General features: G+C 46.6%; 1 protein-coding gene across 4 annotated transcripts in view; it reads right to left on the reverse strand.

The window, feature by feature from the left end:
- Positions 1–7,422, reverse strand: part of LOC135107712 (semaphorin-1A-like) — a 44,156-nt gene extending 36,734 nt beyond the window's left edge. For all 4 annotated transcript variants that reach the window (XM_064017900.1, XM_064017899.1, XM_064017902.1 and 1 more), the window contains exons 1-2: positions 7,303–7,422; positions 6,431–6,476 (exon numbers count right to left, since the gene is read on the reverse strand). In XM_064017900.1, coding sequence (XP_063873970.1) covers positions 6,431–6,476; positions 7,303–7,388 — 132 coding nt within the window. In that variant the 5' untranslated portion in view covers positions 7,389–7,422. The remainder of the gene's footprint in view (positions 1–6,430; positions 6,477–7,302) is intronic.
- Positions 7,423–20,392: the final 12,970 nt, after the last annotated feature.

Below are 20,392 nucleotides of genomic sequence, written 5' to 3' on the forward strand. Positions count from 1 at the left end.
ATAACGTTGCCTTTATTTATGAGCGAATGCGGTTGGGTAGCGATGGAGAGTGGGGAAGCGGGTGAGGAGGGGAATTACCGGAGGGAGGGAGGGAGGGACGCATCAGGAGGAAAGTAGAGGATGGAGGAAAAAAAGAAAAAAGAGATAAAAGGAAAGCAAGTACCGGAAGAAATATAACTGCAAAAGGAGAAAGAAAAAGAAGAGTAAGGTGATGAAGGAAGGATGGGACAGATAGAGAATCGATAAGGGCAGATGAGAGAGAGAGAGAGAGAGAGAGAGAGAGAGAGAGAGAGAGAGAGAGAGAGAGAGAGAGAGAGAGAGAGAGAGAGAGAGAGAGAGAGAAACGAGCATGGGGCAGGAAAAGAAGGAAGGGAGGGGAGAGGGGAAGGGAGGGGAGATCATGGGGAAGGGAGCGAGGAAGGAAGAAATGATGAGGGAGGTTGAGAAAGGAATGATAGGGAGGATGGGAAGGGAGAAAAATGAGGAAGTAGAGGTGAGGGTGAAGGAGATGAGAGGAGGTGAGGGAGGGGGGATGAGGGGTGACATGGGGAGGGAGGTGAAAGGCGGTGATGGAAGGGAGATGAAGGAGAATGAGGAAGGTGAGGGAAAGGAGATGAGGACGGAGAGATAAAGGGTTGAGGGAGGGTAGATGAGTAGACTGAAAGACGAGTATGAAGATGGGAGGACCAGTGGTAGTGAGGGAGGGAAGAAGGGAGGGGAGTGGTGAGTGAGAGGCAAGGAGGGATGATGTTATAGAACATGAGACGTACTGAGAGAGAGAGAGAGAGAGAGAGAGAGAGAGAGAGAGAGAGAGAGAGAGAGAGAGAGAGAGAGAGAGAGAGAGAGAGAGAGAGAGAGAGAGAGAGAATGAGCGGAACGGGAAAGAAGATGAGGAAAGGAGAGGAAAGTGAGAATAGTAATAAGATGGATGAGCAGTGTGAGGATGATGAAGGAAGAGAGATGAGGAATAGTGATGATGTTGAGGGATAGTGAGATGAGCAGTGGCGAGCAGTGGTGCAGGTGGTGAGGGAGGGGGCGTGATCTGCTACACTCAAAGGCCACATTATGCCGCGTCCATTAAGCGATGGAAATGTAAGCAGGAGCCGCCGCGTTATCCCGCCGCCCTGCCAGCTAGCGGAGCAGCAGCGGCGGCGGCGGCGGTGGCGGTGGTGATGACGGCAACGGCGGTAACATCACCACTGACACCGGATTCAGAAACATCCATAGCAGAAAAAAAAAACGACAAAAACTAACACCAGTCAAAAGTGTGGCAGCGTACACATCAAAGGCAAAGAGAGCAGCATCACAAGGGCAGCAGTGACACCCCGCCGCGGCTTGTAACCTGACGGAGATGGAGTGTGAAGCGGGGAACGGGAAGCGAAAGTGGCATCAGCAGGTGACAGCAGCAGAGACACCAGCAGGGCCAGTCAGCCACCAACAGCAGCAGCATCAGAGGCAGGTGGACAGCATAATCAGCAGGATCAGCAGACAACAGCCCCATCAGACAGACATTGGAGAGTTGCCATTGTCTAACAAATCTTCTTTCCTTCCCTTCTTTTGTCGGGTACACACACACACACACACACACACACACACACACACACACACACACACACACACACACACACACACACACACACACACACACATTCATTCTCTTCTCCATTTCCTTAATTACTTCTCTGTCTCTATTTTTCTCCCTTAAATTCTAATTTCTTCCTTCTATCTCTCTCGCCCTCTCTTTTTTTTTTTTCAGCCCTTACTTCCTTATCCTCTGTTTACATTTCATTATTTTCCTCCTGTTTTCTGTCTCCTAATTATCGTCCTTCCTTTGCTGCGCCACCACCCTGCCCTTTGTAGCATTCCTCTTTACCTCTCTCTTCTCTTACGTTCCCTCTTCTTCTTTCTCCTTCGTTTCTCAGAAGCTTCGAGTCAGGACCCTTGCTCATATTGGAAGAATTCTCTCTCTCTCTCTCTCTCTCTCTCTCTCTCTCTCTCTCTCTCTCTCTCTCTCTCTCTCTCTCTCTCTCTCTCAAAAAGAAAAAGAAGCTCAAAGCAGATGAAGAAATGATTGAAATCGATTTTGCACCTCCCCCTCCCTTCATTCTCTCCTCCCTCACTCGTCCCTCCTCTCCTCCTTCCACATGAGCAGAGGAGTGGGGTAGGCAGACGAAGTGGAAGACGCTGGGGGAGCAGACGGACAGACAGGCATACAGGACATACAGCGACACACACACACACACACACACACACACACACACAGCACACACACACACTAACAACGATAACTTCTGTAGCATACTGAATATCATCACTACTTATTATCATCAACAATAAGTACTTGGATACAGTGTAGTTACGTATACTATGTACTATTCCTAACTACTACTATCTACTACTACTACTATCACTACTACTACTACTTACTATAACGTTAGCAACACACTTATCAGGACACACGAGCAATACCACTACTACTATAACCATCACCACTAATACTACCATTATGTATTACTATCTATATGTAACTACTTGAGCTTCACACTACTGACACACACACACACACACACACACACACACACACACACACACACACACACACACACACACACAGTCACATGCGCATACAGTTTTCTCCCTGCTATCAGTATTGAGGACCGGCTTGGATGATGGCACTAGAGGAAGGAGTTAAAGATGGAAGAGATAAGGAGCGGCTAATGAGAGATAAGGCTCCTAATGGTGATGATGGTGCCGCTAAATGGGTAATTAGAAGTAGCCCGGAGTATTGGCAAGGATTCAATACCGGCAGTCGGCAGTGGTGGTGGTGGTGGTGGTGGTGGTGGTGGTGGTGATGATGATGATGATGATGATGATGATGATGATGATGATGATGATGAGTGATGTGTGGGGTGGTGGTAGTGAATATGACTATAGTTTAATTTTGCTGTTGTTGTTGCTGCTGCTGCTACTACTACTACTACTACTACTACTACAATTACTACTACTACTTGAACTCTTTCAGGAGGGAGGTGTTCAAGGCTATTATCCTCCAATTTTCGATAATCCTTTTGGACCTTTGTTTCGGGACTGGCACTCTGGTGGGGCCTTTATTTATTTGTTTTTTCAACTTTTTGTTCCCCTTGGCCAGTGTCTCCCTTACATAAAAAAAAAATAAATAAATAAATAAATAAAATAGTCACTATCACTATTTCTAAACTCTACTTTTAGCTATTAGTCCTACCACCACCACTACTACTACTACTACGTCTACTACTACTACCACCACTGACAGAATCAAGGCAGTGACGGAAGGAATGAGAGACGGGCAGCGGCAGCCATCTGCACCAGCACCAGCACCAGCAGGCAGTTCAACTCAGCGTCCCATAAAGAACAACAAGGCGAGTATTGGGGTGATGAGGACGAGGAATCACGAGTTTACATTACGAGGCGGATGCTGAATGGCCCTCTGGGCCACTCCCTCCCGTTATCACCAACACGAGTCCACTAACGCTGGCAAAATGTACCCTGCCTCACCTGACGCCTACAGGGCACCAGGACTAGGGCGATGCTGCGTCACATGTAGCTACGTTTGGGGTTTGGGTTGGGTTCGGTTATTTTCGGTTGGGTCGGTTAGGTTTGGGTTGAGACGGGTTAGGTTCGGTTGGGTGGGGTTCGGTTCGGTTATGTTGGTTTAGGGTTTGGTGGAGGTGAGGTTAAGGTAAGGTGGTGAGGTGAGGTGAGGTGAGGCAAGACTAGGGTTACGTAAGGCTTGATTTTGTTTTGCTTGTGTGTTTTTACGTGTGAAGTAGACTGGGGTAACGGTACAAGAATCTAAAAAAAATAAGTGTAATTGCCGCTTGCACCCCCTCATAAAAAGGTATGACTTCCGAACGTTTTGCCTACAGACTGCGTTCCAGAGTACATTGTTACCTGACTGTACACGTCCTTGCACGCCACGCCACGTGACTGATTTTAAAGTGGTTTCTGATACTTTCTTAGCGTGTTAAAGTCCTGGGACACATGAACAGTGTTGTCTGACAGCAGGGTAAGAGAACAATGAGATTTTATACAGTTAAGTGCTTTCCTCTTCATTCAGACAGGTTCTAGCAAATCCCAAGACTCGTATTACTGAAAAAAAAAAAAACCTAGAAGAACCTTTATCGTGTGAAAAAAAAATAAATAATAATAATAAGATTTCAGCATTTATTCACAAACTCGCAGGGGTGACTTTCCCTTGCAGCTTGTGAGTGGAAGGGAAGAGGAAGAGATTGACTTGATAATCTGAGCCAGAGTGTTTGGGATTTAATCATTCTGCTCCACTCGTGGGATTGCTTGCCCACCAGACCGTCTCAACCATCTAAGGAAGGAATCCTCATTACCTCCGCGGCTTCCAAACAACACATACGGAATTGAAAGCTACGAATTCCCAGCCTGATGTTCCTTCCTTTCGCAACGAGTTGAGGAAGGAATGAAACTGAAATAGGACACAAACATACCAGCTTACCATTTTTACAATCTAATAATATATTCCTCGTTAATACAACTATAGGGTGGAGAAAAAAAAACAGATACTTTTATTAACATTACAAGCGAGTGAGTTGGTGTAAAGCGCATGTAGTTTTACGGCAATAATTTCACTAATCCTGAAAACAATAAAGGTGAAGGATCTAGCAGGCAAGGTCAATGTCAGTGGCACTATCAGAGTAATGGAGGCAATACTGGTGTTTGAACGGCTCACGGCGGCGCTGGAATTTACCATCTATCGGCTATTTGTGTGACGGGACAGGCTGGATGTTGTGTATTGTGTAGTGTGTTGTGGTGTGTGGTGCGGTGTGTGTTGCGTGGCCTTGACCTCAGAGATGCAAGGACGATCACCATGCACCAAAGCTTACTCGCCACTATGAGCACCAGCCACTCTCTTTGACTAGTCGCCGACACTTCCAGCATCGAGACATGTGAAGTGGCTGGGATAATTTTAAGACTGATGCAAAGATTGGATAGATATGCAGAGAGAGAGAGAGAGAGAGAGAGAGAGAGAGAGAGAGAGAGAGCGAGACCACCAGCACCACCAGTACCGACCACCCCGCCGCAGCCACCACAGTCATCACACAAGACGGACAGCTGGCAGAAGGGACAATTAACTAAGTAACTTGGGCTCATCACTCACCATTCATCACCGCCTGACGCCGCTGGGTGAGATGGTGATGGTGGTGATGAGAGTGGTGGTGCGGGTGGAATAGTGGTGATGCGTCGCCCTCCTTTGATGAATGGTGGTGATGCAAGTTGGTGGTGATGAGTGTGGTAGTGACGGTGGCTTTAATAATGGTGAACTGCACGAGAGAGAGAGAGAGAGAGAGAGAGAGAGAGAGAGAGAGAGAGGAGAGAGAGAGAGCGAGAGAGGAGAGAGAGAGAGAGAGGAGAGAGAGAGAGAGAGAGAGAGAGATGATGGTGATGGTGGTTTTGTAGAGCGGGAATGTGGTATAAATCTCTCTCTCTTTCTCTCTCTCTCTCTCTCTCTCTCTCTCTCTCTCTCTCTCTCTCTCTCTCATCTCTCTCTCACTCTCTCTACTGAAACCAAATTTCACTTCACGTTTCACCTTCCTCTCACTCTACGATAATAATGATGAGCGGAGAGAGGTGAAAGAGAGTCCCTGGTGGTGGTGGTGGTGGTGGTGAAGCTTTCTGGTGGTGATCAGGGAGCTCTTGGCGATGTGCGGGTGAACACTGGCCTAACAGCCTCATTACCGCCCTTGTGATTGCCATCATTTCCTGATAATTTCCTCGCCAATGGTTATCACGACATCACCTACACCGCCTCCCTCCTTCGTCACGACACCTTCACCCATTAACACCACTATTATTTAATGTCACCATCACCACCACCACCACCACCGCCCCTGTCACGCCTAAAAAGATATTTGTGCAAAGATTGTTCTGCTGTCATAACTACTACCATCACCACCGTAATGACAGTTGACATCAAACAGCTTCTACTTAGCATCATCATCACTACCCTACCTTTCAGAAAGCCACTACCACCACTACCACCACCACCACCACCACCACCCCTACCACTATAACGGTAATTAATAAGAAAATACATCAAATATCTGTATCACTATCATCACTACATGAAAAATACACCTGAAAGACTGTATACCAATGACTACATGTATCTATTATCATCACTACCATTACCATAACGACGAGAACTAACTGAAAACTATTGCTTCATCTCATCATCACCATTGTCACCACGACTAAAAAAAAAATAAATAAATAAACAGATAAAAAAAAATAGTTGTGCAAGGACTGTACAAACATAACCGTTGCTACCACCACCACTACCACCACCACCATCACCATTACAACCACGAGAACGATTAACAAAAACAGCAACAGCAATAGCAATTCATAACGCGATACTCACAGTTTGTTCCTGCAGGTCCGACACGCTGAGGTTGTATATCACATTTCTGAAACACAAAATCACGCCATCAGAATTTAATGTGAAATGAAATAACACTGGAAAAAAATAATAAATAAATAAACACCTACACATGAAAAAAAAAAAAAAATATCTCGTATAGAAATATATTATACAGCCAATACAGAGAAATAATTCAAATTGTAACACCGAGTCCGATTACTTTTCAATTATTGTTGCTATTATTAATATGTGAATGCGGGTATAAATATATTGTTCCCTATTCGTTTCAAAAGGTCGCCACAAAGGTCAGTAGAGAGTCTTGCGCTGTGTACACAATTCATAGATTTCATTTCATTTCTCTATCATTCAGTTCCCCACAAGTTTACTCATCTCCGTTTGTTATTAATATTCTCTTATTTAATTTGCTTTGTCCGTTGTCTCTTCTCCCGCAACCATTCCAGTTTGCATATACTTAACGCTAATGCTAATGAGTATTAACTGCAATTATTGTCGTCCTTTTTCAGTCTTCTTGCTCCCTGTTATTACTGCACGTTGTTTATCCATTCATTTCAATATTCTTCCAAGTGTGATGTCTCTCTCTCTCTCTCTCTCTCTCTCTCTCTCTCTCTCTCTCTCTCTCTCTCTCTCTCTCTCTCTGCACACACACCATAAATCAAGTTCGTTATCCATCGCAGCGCCTCATTCGCTCCTTTGTCTCACTCTCATCCACCCTTGTATGGACCCAAACGCACCACATTCATCTTCCTTTACCTAACACATCCAAACTTTCCTTACTTCTATCCCTTCCTTTCATACACACCCCACCTGCTGTCCCTACACACACACACATACACGCATACACACACACGTACCTGCCGCCGACCAGTAGCGAACCCGAGGAGTCGTACAGAATCAGCTTGAAGTCCTGCTCAGTCGTGTCGTTCCCCATAAAGCGCATCACCTCGTGGTCCCCCTGCAAGGAAAGAACGGCAGCGGGTTAGATACTCTGCTGTACATGTAAGGGTAAGTTACTGGAGAAAATACACGTAAGATAGTCAAAATAATGGTTAGGACAGTATTCTTCCCAACATTTTTTTTTTTTATTCTTATGTTATTCCATCCTTTCACACAAACTAATGCTACATATCAGTACTTCTTTCATATTTTCCACTTGTGTATCCTGTGTTTTCCATCGTTTCTGTGTCTTGTCTGGACTTTTTAACAGGGTGTAGTGGATACCAATAGGATTTTCAAGGAGTTTCGCATAATTCTGGCGATAGTTTAACATAAATTCCTCACCATCAGTAAGAAAAAGTTTATAATGCTAAGAACTCCGTGGATCATATTTGTGGCTTGGGGGAACAAAGCGTTTTAAAATACGAGCCTTGAATTAAAAAAAAAGTCTTTCCCACATAGACAAGAAAAGAAAAGCATGTTGACGATAAAGATGGTACCGAAAAAAAATGAGAAGAAGAAAAAAAAAAAAAAGAACAAGTAGAAAAAGAAAAAGAACGAGAACAAGAACAAGAAAAAACATGAATAAAAAGAGCCAATATCATAACAAAGCACTAATCACAACCAAACTATATTCAACCACATCCCAAATTAATCCCACATGCACAAAGCCAACCACCGCCAACCACAACACCAGCACCCAACACGCCCTTCCCCCCAACCCCACCCCACCCTTCATCCCTCTATCTATCCATCCACCTATCCCTTCAATCCCTAAAGCTCCATTTTTCTTTCCTTTCCTGCATGAATTCCTGTCCATTCTTTGCCTCTCTGTTCCACGTGCTTTATGAATCCCTATCCATCTCCGTCCAGTCGCCCCTCCCCTGCCTGTTTATACTTCAGAGGCGTGATAGACAAGCCGGCGGGTCATTCATATTCCGTTCTGATTGGATGAAGCAACGAGGCAGACCTCCACGAAGTACTAGGAATACAATACTACAGCGGGAGGGAAGTGAAGGGCGCGGCGTTCATGGCGTGGCGAGCAGACGAGAGACAGAAAGAGAGAGAGAGAGGTGGGGAGAATGGATGATGTAGAGTATAAGCGGCAGGGAGATGCAGAGAGAGAAAGGGAGGCATGGAGATGAATGGAGGGGAGAGAAGTGGAAAGATGTGATAGAAGAGGAAGGAGAGAAACATGGAAGGGACATTGAGAGAAACGGGAGGAGAAGAAAGGCGGAGAGAAAGAAGACATGGGAGTGGTGGGGAGAGAAAGGAGAAAGAGATGAAAGGGAGAAGAGATGAGAAGGGTGGCAGGAAAGAAGGATGCGAAGGGAAGGGAATGAAAAGGAGCAGGAGGGAACCGGAGAGAAAGGGGAGACGTGGCGAGGCGTACGGAGGAGAGAGGAGAGAGAGGAAAGGAGAGGAGAGGAGAGAGACAGATTAAAGAGGAGACATAATTGGGAGGAACTAGGAAGGAAAGTGGAGGGAAAATTGGAAAGTGAAGGGAAGTGGAGGGAACAGTGGGGAGGAAACACAGGAGGAATGAATGGAGAGATGGAGGAAAGGAGACAGGGGAAACAGCAAGAAGTGTGTGGTTGTTAGCTAGTTGTGTGAACGAGTGAATGAGCGAGACTTGTGTGGAGGCATGAATACGTGTATGAGTGAACGAGCTAGGCTTCAGTCATAAGTGTTAAGTGGAAGTGCGCGGCCTGGCGCCGGGAGATCACCTACCTCCAGCCTTCTGTTCACACCTTCTGTGAATAAACACCTGCACTGTTACCTGCGTTTCCTGTGCCCCCTGCTGGTCAAGAGTCGAACATGGCGCAGTGAGTAGGATCAGGACAAGGCTGCAGTGGGTACGGCGCAGAATGGAGAAGCAGTTGGAGGCGCTGGCTGCCCTGCTAGCGCGACAGTCGGAGCAGAGTCAGGCTCGCGAGGAGCGTTTAACCCAGCTGCTGGAGAGAGTGGGGGACACAAGCTCCCAGTCGCACCACGGCGAGCAATGAAGGCGAAACCACAGCCCGCAGCACGTCTACCCAGGGCGCGAGGGTTCCCGACGTCCGCCACCATCATTCCTCACTTAACGGCGTCAGCATCTTTACGTGAGTTCGACACGTGGCGCCATAAGTTTGAAGGATACGTAACCCTCGCCAGGATAGACTGTCTCTCCCTGGCTGAGCAGAGGGCGGCACTCGCTGCTGTCCTAGACGACGAGTGGACCCGTACACTTCGCTACGGGATAAGCTTACCGAGAGACGCGGAGTTAAGAACCATCCTCGATGCAATGTGTGAGTACCTGCGAAGCCAGCGCAACATCATCATGGATAGAAGAGACTTCTACTCCCGCGTGCAAGAAACGCAAGAAGGTTTTGACGACTTTTTATGTGCTGTAAAGGAAATCGCCAATTTCTGTGACTTTTGCGACCAGTGCATAAACCATCAGCTGCGTGACAGAATTGTCGTTGGGACACGAGACGAAGTGGCTCTGAAACGCATGCTGGAAAACAAGAAACTCACCCTTGAAAACGCCATAGATATTTGCAGAGCATCAGAGAGCGCTAACCAGTGTAGTGCAGTACTAAGGGGCGGCTCTCACTCTTCGAGCCATGGTGTGAACGCTGTCTCGAACTACAGGAAGGGCAGTTTCGGGGGGCTCAAGCCCCACGGGCTGTTATCGTTGTGGCAAAGATTGTCGCAGTGACAAAAGGGGATGCCAGGCAATAGATAAAGTGTGTCGTAACTGCGGGAAAAGAGGGCATTTTGCGAGTGTATGTCAGCAGACAGTGAGGAAACGACGAGGAGCTTCGAGGAGTTCCTCAACTGTCTCTCCTCATCGCGGTGCAGGCCCGAGGCGGGGAGCCAGTGCCAGTGTATACCAGCTCTTATCAGGCGTATACACAAAGACGGTGACGGCACGACCTGCGCCCCAGGTGCTCATTACCGCCACACATCCCGCTGGAAGAGACAAGATTACGTGGACTCCCTGACTCTGGGGCCGAAACGACCGTTATTGGCCTCGACACGGCAACACTCCTTGGAATCCTGCCCTCCAGCTTGGCGCCCGCTGATGGTGATCGCCCTTCCGCCCTCGGAGTGTTGCGCAGTTCCAGCAACCCGCGAGCGAACGCATCCTCGTCCAGGTGTCCCTGCTGTGTGGTCGTGAGGATCAGCTTCTTCACGGACTTGACCGCTGCCTCGGCGTGACCATTGGAGCGTGGATAATGAGGTGAAGATACACGATGCTCCACCCCCCCATCGAGCCAGGAAGCGCCGTACCGATGAAGAAGTGAACTGCGGTCCACCGTCAGTCCTCAGGAGAACAGGCACGCCCGTGTCGGCGAACACACCCCGAAGGACACGAACGAGCTGATCAGCCGATGCTGGACGTGAGCATGCAGACACGTGAGGCCACCCAGACAAGCGATCTACATACACGAGGTATGTACGGCCTGCTGCGTGGAAGTAGTCTGCAGAAACTGACTCAAACACCCCTGCTGGGTGTGTCCGTGTCCTGCCAGAGAGGTTCGTTGGCTTGGCTTGGTAGGAGTGGACGGCATAGTGAGCATCCAGAAACGACGGTTCTCAACGTCTCTGTCCATACCAGGCCAGTACACACCGTTTGTCGGGCCCTGTCGCTTGGTGCGCTCCATCCCCTGATGACTGTCATGGAGTCGCTCTAGTGTTTCTCGGCGGAGGCTGTGAGGAATAAGAAGCCTCGGCCCGTAAACCACCAGGTCGTCGTCTACGGCCAGCAGACTGCGCACCGGCCAGTACGTACGCAAGCGGTGATCGAGGTCGTGGCAATGATCAGGGAAGCCCTCGATGATGACGTTCTTGAGCAAGCAGTACTCCCCGTCTCTTGCTGCTCGCGGCACGTACCATTTCCACAGTCTGATCCTGGAGTGGTGCTAAGCGGACGCCGTCCTCATTGGTGGCAGATAACGCTGAGATGACCGCTGAGTGGAGAGGGTCGAGGTCACCAGAAGTAGCAGCATCCTCTTCCTCCACTGGGTCCTGTACTGGAGCACGTGAGAGGGCGTCGGGCACACAGTGTGTCGATCCCTTTTGCCAGCTTGCTGTGAAAGAATACTGAGCAAGCTTCTCCCTCATGCGCTGCAGCCCGCAGGTTCTCTATTTCTCCCAACAACTTGCTATTGAGGAGAGGTATCAGCGGGCGGTGGTCGAGCACTAGATCGAAGTGAGGGAGTCCTTTCAGGTAGGTGCCCACATTTCCTGACTGCCCAGACGATTGCAGCCATTTCCAACTCTATTACTGCATAGCGGCTCTCTGTGTCTGTAACAAATCTTGACCCGCATTGCACCATCTTCCACTGGTCACTGTGCTTCTGCAGGAGAACGAATCCAAATCCGTGCATCCTTGAGGCGTCAGTCTGTAGCATCGTTGGTAATGATGGGTCGAAGTATGCCAAGACAGGTGGGCTGACGAGACACTGTTTCACCTTCTCAAACGCCTCTTCATGGTTAGGAGACCAGCACCAACTGTTCTTCGGGCGTAAGAGATCTCTGAGGGGTTGTGCAGCTGCAGCCACAGCAGGAGAAAAGCTTCCAAGCTGGTTTGTAAGACCCCATGAATGATCGTAAGTCGGTGATCGTGCTGTGGTCGTGGGAAGTCAGAGATTGCCTTAACTTTCTTTGAGTCTGTCGTGTAGCCCTTGTCCAGAAACAGAGTAACCACAGTAATCTACCACTCTTTCCGCGAATGTAAACTTCTGTGGGTTGAGAGTGATGCCGTGCTGGTCACACCGCCGCACAATCTGAATGACATGGGCTAAGTGCGCACTGTAGGTGGAGTCATAGGCCAGGATGTCGTCCACGATCTTGATGGTGTTAGGTATGTCGCCGAGAGCTTGGTCTCCTCGACGGTTATACTCGTCTCCAGACGAGACGAGACCCATAACCGCTCGCCGAAACTTGTACCGACCCCCAAGGTGTTATGAAGCAGGTTAAATCCTGGTCTTCTTCTCTAATGGGGACTTGAAAATACCCCATCTTGGCATCAAGAGTGGTGAACCAAACTGCTCCGGTCCCGATCGAGGCGATGGCGTCATGAGGTGAGCGCACTGGATACACGGGCCTCTTCACGTAACGGTTGAGTCGTGTCAGGTCAACACACAGCCTTACACCAGATGTCTTTTTTGGGACAGGCACGATGGGGTGGCACCATGCCGTAGGGTAGTCCCACACTCTCGATGATTCCCTTGTTAAGCAGCTCTTCCAACTGGCTCTTAATTTCTTCACGCCAATTGTAAGGGATTGTACGAGATGCTGTTACGGCGAAGGGTCGAGCGTCGTCTGTCAACTCGATGGCCATGGATCCACCAGCCATTGCACGTAAACCTTCCTTTGCTTCGAAGACGCTGGGAAAGGCCTTGATCACAGCAGCAGCGGTGCCCCGCACGCTGCTGTGGCGTTGGGTCGTAGGAATGAGGCCAGCTGATCACTTCTGTGGGCGTAGATAGAGGTGGCTGCGAGGCGGTCGGGTACTTGATGGAGCTGTTGCCGGGTGTGCTGGTTCTTCCCTGCGTAGCGGTCGGATTTGAGCCGGAAAATCTTCGGGGAGGATTCCGAGAGCGATGGAATCGTACCAGCTAAGCAGCGCCCCCTTCACCTCCTTCACCACGCTCACAACAGTCTCAGCTTCCCTGTCGCCCAGTTGCAAGTGCGACGAGAAAGTTCCTACACAGGTGAGGGGGGTGATTACCGGCAGCATAAAGTCCATCACCATCACGCAACACTCCGAGGGCGGAAGGGCGATCACCAGCACAAGTCCTCTTCGGTCCATCCTATGAGGTCCTGTGTCCCGGCTCATCATCGCTCATGACGCTCAGGCAGTGGCAGCGCGCTGCTGATGAGTGCGACGCCAAGGCAGAGCGACTGAGGAAGAAAGCGAAACTTCGCCACGACCGCGTCCGCCCGTACTGCTTCCTCTCCTGCACCTCGGTGGCCACGTCGACGTTCAAGATCACACGACAGGCCCTCTGGGATCGCCTGGGTGTCATCGTGGCTGTTGGGCGAAGGAGAGACTACCTCATCAAGATGGGCAGCGGTCGCGTGATGTGGCGTAATAGAAGACACCTACGCCCACACAGACCTCTTGCTCCCCTTCCTGTCGAGCAGCACACCGCTCATGGCGGTGCAGCGCTTCAGCATCAGGGTCACGAGGAACACCACCATCCCGGCAGCCCGGAGCATCAGGGTAACGGGGTACACCGTGGCCGAGAGCAACCAGAGCGTCGAAGCAGCCGACAGCGTAGGGAGCCGAGACGACTGCAGGTGCGGGTGGCACCGTAGCACCTACGATTAGTCGTACGTGTTCATTGTACGCTGTGTTTGTTTTTGTGTATATGTACCGTGTTTTCTGTACTTCAATCATTGTAACTTTGTTTCATGTGTTACGGTAGCCATAACAAAGATAAGGAATCTTCCTTATGTCTCGGGGGAGGTGTGTGGTTGTTAGCTAGTTGTGTGAACGAGTGAATGAGCGAGACTTGTGTGAGGCATGAATACGTGTATGAGTGAACGAGCTAGGCTTCAGTCATAAGTGTTAAGTGGAAGTGCGCGGCCTGGCGCCGGGAGATCACCTACCTCCAGCCTTCTGTTCACCACCTTCTGTGAATAAACACCTGCACTGTTACCTGCGTTTCCTGTGCCCCTGCTGGTCAAGAGTCGAACAAGAAGTGTACACATAGATGGAAGAAACGAAAGGTAGGATAAAGAGAGATAAAAGAAAGAAAGGAGGAAAGAGAGAAGAGGTGGAAAGAGGAATAAAGGACACAAAATGGAGGAAACAAAAGGAAGAAGAAGTGTATGGAGAGATGGAGGAAGAGAAAGAGAAGATGCGGCTCGGAGGGGCAGAGGGAGTGTTGGAGGAAGAGGGAGGGGTACAGATGGAGGAGGGAAGGAAGAGGAAGGAGAGGGTGGAGGTCTGAAGCAGCGGGGAGGCAAGATTGGGACGAGACAGGATGAGTGATGGGGAGAGAGAGAGAGAGAGAGAGAGAGAGAGAGAGAGAGAGAGAGAGAGAGAGAGAGAGAGAGAGAGAGAGAGAGAGAGAGAGAGAGAGAGAGAGAGAGAGCAGAATCATAACATTATACATTTTTTGATGCAGCAATGTGTCAATGTGATTATAACTGACAGGAAAAATACGCACAATATAATAGATAATGGAAAAAAAAAATTTGAACGAAAAAAAAAGAAAAATCTAAGCAGCAGATCATAATAGAGAATAGAAAAAAAATAGATACACTGTCATTTCACTTATCTATTTATTTATTTATCTATCTATTCACCTTTCAGTGGACAAAAGGAAGGAAAAGAACGTAATACAAAGAATAATGCGAAGAAAAAAATGACATAACTAGGAGCGAGGAAAAGGCAGCTGCGGTGAGGGAGGAGAGAGGAGAGGGTGATGGATAATGACAGCAGGAGGAGGAGGAGGAGGAGGAGGAGGAGGAGGAGGAGGAGGAGGAGGACTAAAACTGTTCGTAACATGGACACATCCTTCAGAGAGAGAGAGAGAGAGAGAGAGAGAGAGAGAGAGAGAGAGAGAGAGAGAGAGAGAGAGAGAGAGAGAGAGAGAGAGAGAGAGAGAGAGAGAGAAGAAAGGAGAGCATTGGAGGGAAAGGGGGAGGAAAGGGCTGATAACAAGGTAGGAAGGAGTAATTTCGCGAATGGCTGGTTACTGCCTGATGACGGAGGGAGAGAGAGAGAGAGAGAGAGAGAGAGAGAGAGAGAGAGAGAGAGAGAGAGAGAGAGAGAGAGAGAGAGAGAGAGAGAGAGAGAGAGACGGAAAGTGTGGAGGGATGTAAAGCGAGGATGGAAAAAAAAGGAGTAAAACACAAAAGGAAGGAGAAACGATGAAAATGGAGGAGGGCACACAGAGGTGATGGTTGGATGAATTTAATATATTCCATTGATTAGGAGTATTACTATAGTGTGTGTGTGTATGTATGTATGTATGTATGTATGTGTGTGTGTGTGTGTGTGTGTGTGTGTGTGTGTGTGTGTGTGTGTGTGTGTGTGTGTGTGTGTGTGTGTGAAAGGGGTAGAAAAGGGAGAGGAGAGGAGAGGAGTGGCAGGAAGAGAAAGGACGGAGGTAAAATCCTTTGATCAATGTACTGAGTCTAGTTCGTTCTATCTTTGCTTCTCTCTCTCTCTCTCTCTCTCTCTCTCTCTCTCTCTCTCTCTCTCTCTCTCTCTCTCTCTCTCTCTCTCTCTCTCTCTCTCTCTCTCTCTCTCTCTCACTTTTAGCTATTCCTTCACATTCAAGGTCCTTTCTCACGGAAAATTCCCCACGACGTCACATGATATATTTACTGTGACACCTTAAAGCTATCAGTCAATAAACCACCTATATATTCAGTCACTCAATTCCTAAACACTTTACTAAACCACGTGCTGCTTCTCTCTTCACTCTCACCAACACCACACGCACCAATAAAACTTACTCCAACATACATATAAATATTCCTTAATCCACTAATTGCACACACAAATGACCATATTTTGAAACACTTCCGCGCCTCACCACTGCATTCAAAAGACTCTAAACTAAGTGACAAGAGATTTTCAGGTGCTTTTATGGTTCTAATGACAGAATAACAAGCTTTCTACATTATGAACAGGAAAATGAGTCTTGAGAATCTGGCTAATCAACTTTGTGGCCGTTGAAAACAGTCGTGATGAGAGGGCAGTTTCAGAATACGTGCCAGAGACTCAGGTACACCACAACACGAGACTTTACATCACATACGTCCTTCTTTAAGGCAACAACATAAGGTACAGAGACTCGCGTGAAAACCTCCATAGAAAATACGCGTGTACCTTCACGAAACAAGTCTCTTAGAAAGTAAGGATACATTCTCGTGGAAGACACTATACTCAAACGCATACCTGCATGAAAGTACCCTTCAAAAAATACATACCGCTTTGAAGGGGATGATGAGGAGGAGGAGGAGGAGAATGAGGGTGACTTTGGAGTTGGGTGAGGGTGAGTGGGGGAGGAGCGAGAAAGGCAGTCTCTAAACACGCCTGCATAACGAATACTCTACAAAACTCATACCTCCATGAAAGAAGACTTTAAAGCAACTTTCCCCGATGAAATGAATAATGAAAAAAGAGGAGAGACTTTGTAGAATGACATGAAAAGGCTTTAGATTTAAAATACACTTGTACAAACATGCTCTCTCTCTCTCTCTCTCTCTCTCTCTCTCTCTCTCTCTCTCTCTCTCTCTCTCTCTCTCTCTATGAAACCTAGTACCTTTAAGATTATGAAGGAAAATGCTAAATGGCTGAGTAAGGAGAGCTGAGAGTGGTGCGTGGGGCTCATAGATGCTCGTGTTAGACAAATTTTCTTCTTTATTACGCATAATTTTTATAAGCTAATTTTGTGCAAAGCTCTCGTAAATATTTCTGTAGCTTAAAAAGACAAAATTAACTTTGTTTTCCTTCTCTTCTCTCCCGTGTCTCCCTGCAAACAGTCTTTACAGTGCTAGGAAGGTGAAGGAAGGACGACCATAGCAGTAGTTAAGATGATTTCACTAAACAAGAAGGCTAAAACCAGAAAACTTTTGAAATATTTTTGTGACGTGGTTTCTCAGGCACGTGATAGGCACTTTTAATACTCTGCCTGTCAACTGAGAAGGAAGTGTAATGCAAAGGTTGCGTGTATATTAAACTTAACTCTATAGACCATACTTCTGAAACACTTCCACGCAGGACCTCCACTACTTTCAAAAGGCACAAGTTGAAGGGACAGGTTCCTAAGTATGTTTTCTTTTCTGATTCTAGTAAAAGACTAACAAAAATTTCTACATTATCAACAGAAGAAACACTCTTGAGAACCAGGTTAATCATCTCTGTGAACTTGGAAAATTGTCGTGGTGAAGCAGCACGCCGTTTCTGTACACGGAGCTGTGACAGGAACAGGGAAACAAAACTAGTGGCGAGTGTGGTGAGTATCAGGTTTAAAAGAATTCCAGTATATGTTGCCAACTTTTATATAAGAGCCTTTACCGGTTGGATTGGGTAGCTGTATATTTGTTGCATTCGATGTTAATTTTTAATGGTACATTTTTGCTATTTATAAAATTTTAGGGAATGTTACAGTTTTGCCGATGGACCGAAATTATTTGTATTTCTAATTTGCTATTATTTAGTGGTTTAGATTTGGTTGGTAGTATGTTGTCATTAATAGTTTAGTTTACTACCACTACTATTACTACTACTTATACTACTACTTCAACTCTTACTACTACTACTACTATTACTACTAATACTACTGCTGCTTATTTTACTACTACAACTATTCCTCCTCCTCCTCCTCCTCATACTGCTACTACCATCACTGCTACTATCATTGCTACTACTACTACTACTACTATTACTACGACTACTACCATATAACATCACAAAAAGAAAAAAAAAACTAATGAACTGACTACACAAATTGCTTTTTCTATTGTATGTCAAGCGATGGGAGAAAGACACTACAAAAAAAGAGAAAAAAAAATTAAATGGGACGTCGAGGGGAAAATTAAATGGAGCGAATTTTATAGTCAAACAAAATGGGAGGAAAAAAAAAAGTTATGTAAAGCAACTCTGTGTGGTAGTATAATGGAGGGGTGGGTGAAGGGAAAGGTTAAATAAAGCCACAGTTTGTAAGGGAAAGAAATGGAAAAAAAAAAAAAAAAGGAACAGAAAACGATCTCATGCATCCGCCAAAAGGGGAAAAAAAGGGGAAAGGAAAAGAGAAGCGAAAGGGGAATGAAAGGTGGAGGAAAAGTAAGGGAAGGTAAAATGAAAGTAAAGGAGAGAGAGAGAGAGAGAGAGAGAGAGAGAGAGAGAGAGAGAGAGAGAGAGAGAGAGAGAGAGAGAGAGAGAGAGAGAGAGAGAGAGAGAGAGAGAGAGAGAGAGAGAGAGGATTAAGGAATGGGAAGAAACAAAGGATGGAGAGTAAAGAGGAGAGAACTTTGTGGAAAGAGAAAAGGGTGGAAAAGTGTAGGAAGTTTAAAAGGAAAAGTATAGGAAGAAAGAAAAAAATGAAAAAGAAAGGGGAAGAAAAGGAGAAACTAAAGATGGAAGAAATAAAGGAGAGGAGGGACAATATGGAATGGAAGGGAGAGTAAGGGGAAAGAATAGGGAAAGGGAAGAATAAGGGAAAAATTGGAGAAAATGAAGAAAAATAAAATGAAAAGAAATGATGAAAAATAAAGAGAAGAGGCAAGTAAGGACAGAAGGGTCTTACACAACGTCTGTCTGTCTCTCCGTCTGTATGCCCGGGGGAAGAAAATTAAAGAAAATTATCTTCCAATTGAATTTAAACTCAAGTCACTCTGCGAGAAAATCAAAAGGAAATGAAAATAACTTCTTTATTCTTCTTTTCCATTTCACCACACACACACACACACACACACACACACACACACACACACACACACACACACACACACACACACACACACACATCTGCGTTACTAAATGGCTGAAAGTTTTAATATAGGGAGAGACTTTCCCTTCCCTCCCTTTCCCTTTCCTTTCCCTTCCCTTCATCCCTTTGCAAGTCTACTGCTCCCCATCCATCCCTTCTTCAAACCCACGGCCCGTCACAACTGGCTTAACTAACATTAATGAGCAAAATGGGAGGGAGCGCCTAGCTGGCTGCGCTAAGGCTGAATAGGAGCGAGGCAGGATGGCACCGGGGCGAGACTGGGGCCGAGGCGAGTCTGGGCTAAAACCCAAGGGAAAAAATGTGTCTAAAATGTTTCCTTAATTTTCTTCTCCCACCCGTGAAATTCTCTCTCTCTCTCTCTCTCTCTCTCTCTCTCTCTCTCTCTCTCTCTCTCTCTCTCTCTCTCTCTCTCTCTCTCTCTCTCTCTGTGTGTGTGTGTGTGTGTGTGTGTGTGTACGAGTATCTGCGCCTGTCTGTCTGTCTCACTTTCTAGCGGTCTTTGTCTCTCTCTCTCTCTCTCTCTCTCTCTCTCTCTCTCTCTCTCTCTCTCTCTCTCTCTCTCTCTCTCTCTCTCTCTCTCTCTCTCTCTCTCTCTCTCTCTCTCTCTCTCTCTCAACACCACAGAACACTCACCCACGCCCATGACCCGCTTCCCGTCAGAATAATTGAGTAAGTGACGAACAAAAAGCGTGGTGTGTGTGTGTGTGTGTGTGTGTGTGTGTGTGTGTGTGTGTGTGTGTGTGTGTGTGTATTAGCGATATTAATGTTTGCGCTGCACGACAAGACGAAACGCGACCACGGCGGGAAATCCACTCGTTGTTTCCGACCAAGACAGACTAAGGCTTCATTATGGCCTGACTGAAGCGGTGGAATTGCCGGGTATAAACGGGGAGCGCCATACTAGGCTGGTCTAGGTAGGTAGGTAGGTCAAGGCAAACATATGAATGAAGGGAAAATAATAACTGTGATCACGGTACGATGAAAAGTGGAACTGAGGCGTACATTTGTTTGTTTGCCATGTTGTTTTTTCTTCTTTCATTTTGTTTTCTTTGTGTGCGTTTTCTGATCTATTTTTTTTTTTACTTTTTTTAAGGGATGGTATTTGCGTGTAGTAACTGTAATTCTCTCTCTTTTTATTTTTCGTTTGCGTTTTTTTCCTGTTTTTTTTTTTTTTTTTGAAATCATGAATTGTTGTTTTTTCAATCTTCTGTATTTTTTTTTTTTTTTGGTGCATTTGTTTCCTAATCCTCCTGCTTTCCTTCATGGATTTCCGTTCTGTAATCATCCACATTTTCTCAAGCATTACAACGAGTAAAATAAGTAAATAAATAAGTAAACAAATAAATAAATGAAAAATAATTCATAAATAAGTAAAATCAACTAAAAAAAACTGCTACGATAAACTAAAATTCAAAAAGGAAGACTAACATTTCTTTCCTTTACATAATAACAGCAAAGGCCGCGGCTCGCAACACACATGCAGTGCAGCTTAATCCCTCCTTCCCTCCTTCCGTCCCTCCCTGCAGCCACGGCCAACTGG

The sequence above is a fragment of the Scylla paramamosain genome, chromosome 15 (assembly GCF_035594125.1).
Source record: "Scylla paramamosain isolate STU-SP2022 chromosome 15, ASM3559412v1, whole genome shotgun sequence".
Lineage (NCBI taxonomy): Eukaryota > Metazoa > Arthropoda > Malacostraca > Decapoda > Portunidae > Scylla > Scylla paramamosain.